Source organism: Astyanax mexicanus, chromosome 24, assembly GCF_023375975.1.
Source record: "Astyanax mexicanus isolate ESR-SI-001 chromosome 24, AstMex3_surface, whole genome shotgun sequence".
In the NCBI taxonomy this organism is placed as follows: Eukaryota; Metazoa; Chordata; class Actinopteri; order Characiformes; family Acestrorhamphidae; genus Astyanax; species Astyanax mexicanus.
In genome coordinates, this window is record NC_064431.1 from 33132170 (window position 1) to 33138321 (window position 6152).

General features: G+C 36.5%; 1 protein-coding gene across 1 annotated transcript in view; it reads left to right on the forward strand.

Annotated features, from left to right (window-relative positions):
* The window catches only part of wnt7aa (wingless-type MMTV integration site family, member 7Aa), a 34953-nt gene extending 30782 nt beyond the window's left edge, over nucleotides 1–4171 (forward strand). The window contains exon 4 of the mRNA XM_022682467.2: nucleotides 2255–4171. Within this exon, the coding sequence (XP_022538188.2) occupies nucleotides 2255–2734 (480 nt within the window). The 3' untranslated portion in view covers nucleotides 2735–4171. The remainder of the gene's footprint in view (nucleotides 1–2254) is intronic.
* The last annotated feature ends 1981 nt before the right edge of the window (nucleotides 4172–6152 follow it).

The following is a 6152-nucleotide window of genomic DNA, read 5'->3' on the forward strand; positions in this document are numbered from 1 at the left end:
CCTCCCCTCCCTCACCTGTCCCGCTCACCTTCTCTCAGTCAGAAGCCGAGGGAAAGATCAGGCTCAGGCTCCTGAAACCCGACTCCAGGGCTTTATATGTGTACACTACACACACGGCCGACTGCTGTAGAGATCAGCGATCATCATCCAGACGCTGTTTATTTATATCACACCCGGCCCTGGTTCCACCCGGCCTCCTCCGGACAGCCTCCCTCTCGCACCGCCGCCGCTCGCCCAGACAATTTGTGCCGGGTGTTTTGTACACAGATGAAGAGGCTTCCTGAAGGTGGACGGGGGGAAGCTGTCGACAGGCGGGCGGAGTTCCAGGCGTGAGGCGGATCAGGCTCTGGCACAGCCAGTTTAACAATCCTCGCATTCTTCAATAGGAATGTTTTAAAAAACCTTTGTCTCAACCTGTTTAACTATTCCTGAAATATGTTCCAAAACCACGACTGTAGGCACAAACGCCACCGGGGAGAAACGCTCCACTCCAGCCAGCCTTTTCAGCAGCGTCAACACGGCTTCTGTAGAAGAAACCTGAAACAAGAGACTGAATAAAGCATGCAAAAAAAATAAAAGAGCTCATAAAAACGATGAGTTTCTTTGATTTTACCAAATTGAAAACCTCTAGAATATAATCAAGAGGAAGATGGATGATCACAAACCATCAATTTTTGCACCAGGAGCGGCATAAAGTTATCCAAAAGCAGTGTGTAAGACTGGTGGAGGAGAACATCAAGTTATTCCACCAAATATTGATTATTTCTGAACTCTTAAAACTTTATGAATATGAACTTGTTGTTTTCTTTGCATTATTTGAGGTCTGAAAGTTCTGTATCTTTTTTGTTATTTCAGTCATTTCTCATTTTCTGTAAATAAATGCTCTAAATTAGAATATTTTTATTTGTAATTTGGGAGAAATGTTGTCTGTAGTTTATAGAATAAAACAACAATGTTCATTTTACTCAAACATAAACTTATAAATAGCAAAATCAGAGAATCTGATTCAGAAACTCTTAGTGGTCTCTTAATATATAATATTTTTTTCCAGAGCTGTTTATTGTTTAATAACCTAACTTTATAAGCTTTTCCCAAAATTTGTGCACCACTACTAAATCTGGAGTTAGAGAAACATGTCTGAAACTTGTACATCTTTTGAGTTCAGGGGGATTCTTTGAGTTGTGTAGTGTTGTAGGCTATGAGAACAAGCTACCATTAACTTACCTGTACTGCAAAATTGATTACAGTATATTAGTTTATAACTTTTTGGTTTTATAACCTTTTCCCTACACTGCAAAAAATCCATTGGTAAAAACTAGACACAATATATGTAAATTGCAACATATAAGCTTATTTTAAGCCAATAAATCTGCCAATGGGGTAAGCAATTATATTTTACAAAGATATCTTAAAATAAGCTATCGGAAAGTAAGTTAGGACTAATTTTGACCAATTTTGTTACTTCAATTTGGACACAAGATTAAAAAAAACGTGACAACTGACTTTTTTGTGCTTACTTTGAGTTAAAATCTGGAGTTTTAATCTGGTGATTTGGTTATTTAATCTAACAAACATGTCAATACATTGAGTTTATTCTCTAATTTAGAATACTCTACCTTGAGTTCAGGGGAACTCTTTATAGTTGTGTAGTGTTGTAGGCTGTAAGAGCAAGTTACCATTGATTTACCATTGTGTGATTTGTGTTTTACAGTACTCTACTTAGAGCAAAAGTAGTCATCCCAAAACATTGGAGCAAAGCTTGTAACTCAACAGCAATCCAGCATTATTCTTACACAGTAATTAGGGCTGCAACGATTATTCGATATAATCGACAATGTCGATGATAACAATTTGTCGACTGTAGTATTGGGGTTAAATGGCTCAATCACACTTTTTAAACTCAACTTGTCTACAAAAGTGCCCAAACACAACAGATATAATACATATTTACTCAATAAATATCAGTAATTTCCATTTTTAAACTTCATCTCAACATTTGAATGTTTTTTAAATCTCCTGTTCAGCTGTTTCTTTCGTTTTTAGAGATGGAGAACATCTCAAAAATAATCGTTGACTAATCAACTAATTGACGAATTGACTAATTGACTAATTGAATGGTCTGAAAAATAATCGTCAGATTAATCGACCATCAAAATATTTCATCATTAGTTACAGCTCTACTCTTAATGATTTAAAACCACTGCCAAACGAATGTAGTCCTGATCTGATCGTATCTTTTCTTTTATTTCTTCAGCTCCTGGAGAAGAACATGCGACTGGAGTGTAAGTGCCACGGCGTCTCCGGCTCCTGCACCACCAAGACCTGCTGGACGACGCTCCCGAAGTTCCGGCAGCTCGGCTACATCCTGAAGGACAAGTACTTCCAGGCGGTTCACGTGGAACCGGTCCGAGCGAGCCGAAACAAGCGGCCCAAGTTCCTGAAGATCAAAAAACCATATTCCTACAGAAAGCCCATGGACACGGACCTGGTCTACATCGAGAAATCTCCCAACTACTGCGAGGCGGATCTCATCACCGGCAGCATGGGGACGCAGGGGCGTATCTGCAACAAGACGGCGCACCAAGCCAACAGCTGCGACCTGATGTGCTGTGGGCGGGGCTACAACACGCACCAGTACTCGCGGGTTTGGCAGTGCAACTGCAAGTTCCTGTGGTGCTGCTACGTCAAGTGCAACACCTGCAGCGAGAGGACAGAGGTGTACACGTGCAAATGATCCAAATGAATTCATTCATTAGTTTAATTTACTCAAGAAAACATCGATACGGTGCTTTCTCGGACGTATCGCGTGGAAGTGTTGGAGGGTCTGGAGGGTCTGAGAAGGTCAGAATCATGGGAGCATCATCGGGGTACAGCCTACTGGGTACTGAGTGATGTAGATCCATGGCTTTAAGGCTCCTCCTTAAGAAAGGAGAAACAACTTGTTTGCACAAGATGAGTTCTCCGTTGTTGGGTCTCCATTGTTGGCCAGGGACCATACATGTACAGTATGTACAGTAGAGTTGGAGTTGGAGCATGGAGGAGGTCCAATAGAAAGGAACAAGAGATCCTTGGTGCAGATCTTTTGCCTTGGCACCAATGGACCAGTGCTCCAATGCACCAATGGACCAATGGACCAATGGACGTCTTGCAAATATGGCCAACAATGATGGTTCGACTCCAACTCCAAGTCCAAGGAAATTCCAGGAAAGTTTGTTTTTTGCGACAATAAGAACGAAAAAATGCTGGGAAACTTGGGAAAGTTGGGAAAGTTGAGAAAAGTTGGAACAGTTGGTCCTTGGGCGTTGACCTTGGCCACATCTGGAGATCCTTATTAGTGAATGAGCTGCTTAGTGAACCTTTAATGGACCTTAAAACAAAAATAATACAGTAATTGTGAACTGGATGGATAGTTTTGGATCGTTTTATTCTTATTCTGATGGACTTCCGATGGAAAGCGTACTGTTTGTGGATGACGACGGTGATATTTAACTTTTTATTTAGAGAAAGAAAGGCTAATATTAATTTATTTAATAATAAAACTACTGATTTTGTCTTTCGTTACGTGAGTTACGGTCCGTTTTCACCATTAAATATTGTGTGTAATTGTGTTCCTGTGTATGTAACCAGCTCTCACACTCGATCCCACGAGCCTGTGCTTTATAATTAATGTACTGAGTGTAAAACAAACATCAAACAAACAGACAAACAAACAAACACAATACATTACATTGTGCATTATGTATCACTGGTGCACGTAAACGTTCTAAACGTTGTGTAAAGTTTTAAGTTTTGCACCATTGAGTTTAGTTGAAACTTGTTTTTTATTTTGCCTCTACTGTGTTTTGTTCTTCCACCTCAGCTCTCAGCACAATGCAATTTCTATATATATATATATATTTCTATACATAAATATGTATTTATATTTAAAGAAAAAATAAACACTGGAAATATCAATGAAAAAAAAACATTCCTCTTGAAGGCTATCTCCTTTTAAAATGAACCAATGAAACGTATTCCCCCATTAATGTGAATGTGAATCCACACACACTGCAAAAAAACAAAAACAACAAAATCCTAGCAAGTGAAATTAATTTTAATACTAATTTTAATGCAATTCCTTGAAAAACAGCATTGAGTGTAAGTGTAAGATTATTGTGCATACTTTAGGAACAACGGATCTTGTTTTACGTCATTTAAACTTAAAATAAGCATGAAAAGACACCCTTTAGGATATAAAATAAGAGATTTTTACATGATTCAAGACTTACTTTGAGGATTTTAAGACTTTGCGATTGCTCATTTTAGGAACAACACCCTTAATCAGTCTCACGTAGAATTTCCACCATGGTTTAAGTGATTTGAACTCAAAATATGCATAAAAAGACACCAATTAAGCTATAAATCTTATATTTTAACGTGATTAAAGACTTACTTTGAGGATTTCAAGACTTTGTGATTGCTTATTTTAGGAACAATAATCTTAATCAGTTTTACATAGAATTCTTCACTTGTTTTAAGTAATTTAAACTCAAAATTAGCATAATAAATACATACTTTGAGGATTTTGAGACTTGGTGATTGCTTATTTTAAGAAAAAACAACTTTAATCAGTCTCACTTAGAATTTCCGCCTTGTTTTAAGTCATTTAAACTCAAAATAAGCATAAAAAGTTATTTTCTTGATTCTTGTGTCCAAATTTAAGATATAAATGTGAGATTTTGACTTGATTTAAGACTTAGATCAAGGATTTTGAGTAAATCTGCTTAACAATTAAAACTAGATATATATAATTTCTAGTTTTAAACTCCAATAGATGTTTTTTTGCAGTGTAGAGTGCACTAAATTCATGTTAATGACAGTAGATGAGTTATATTATTTGGACCAGTGTTGTTCACTGATTACTACGGTACAAAAACCCAACAATGATCCAAATTATGACCCAAATTATTTAATTGACACGGTTTAACCTCTTCAAAAAGCAACAAATTTAACGATGAGTTCATTTTGGAAGGACTTAGCCTAAAATCAGGAGATTTCTCCACATGCTACTGATCCTGAGCGCTGAGGTCACTGATACTGATATTAAAATATAAATATATAACTTTCTTTTTGCTGCTAGTCATCTGGTCATTTCTAGGCTAAAACGTGGAAACGGTTGAGTCTTTTAAGTTGAATATAGTGCTTTTAAAACGTGAACGTGGGCTAATATGGTATCACACAGTTTAACAGAATATATTTTGCGAGAGATTATTTTTATATGAGTGTTTTTTATTTATTTGTGCTGTAAAAAAACGTCCTGCTCCCCGATTTTACTTTTACTATTCATAGATAACGTAGGTGGAAATTAGTAATCTAAGCTATAAAACTGCATGGGGTCGATAATTTTATGGTACCAGCTTGATTGGTTAATTGGTTTGATGTTACTGGCTCTCAAAGCTCAACCTAAAACATTAAAAACAGTACTACAGTAATTCAGTAATTGCTTAATTAGTAAAAGTAATTGGTTAAAAATGGATTAGAAAGTTCAGTCGCAGTTTTTGTTTCATTTTTAACAGTTTTTAGCAGTTTATTGACAGTGGTTCTGAATACAGAACCAATAAGTGAAAAGTAAAATTAAAACTGGACGAATATCGGTACTATAAGTCAAATTTAATGACGATTTATTGATTTTAGCCAAAGAACAACTGAATTTGGAGGTGGCTCTTCACTAAAAGTCATCCTCAACTTTGGTCCTATTGGTCCTATTGATCCTAGCTGACAACGAACTTTGAGTTCAAGTGACGTTTTTGCCAAACTGGTCGTTCTGCATGCTTATAATTGTCATAACTGAGTTGTGCATTATGTTTTGAACAGTGTTAATAATAAAAGTCACCTCAGCAGTTTGCACTTGTAGCCTGTACTTGTCTTTTTTTATTTATTTACAACAAAAAAAAGACATTTTCCTTTATAGTAAATGAAAAGTGAAGTGATCCAGACTATGTAGGAACTTAAAAGTGTTTAAAAATACTAAAAATACTCTGATAACTTGCAATTTCTAAGGCTGGTAACTCTGAGGTGGTCCTGATGAGTGCCAGTTCCACCATCATAACGCATTTGATGGTGTTTTTTTATTTATTTACAACAAACAAAACTAATTTTTCCTTAATAGTAAA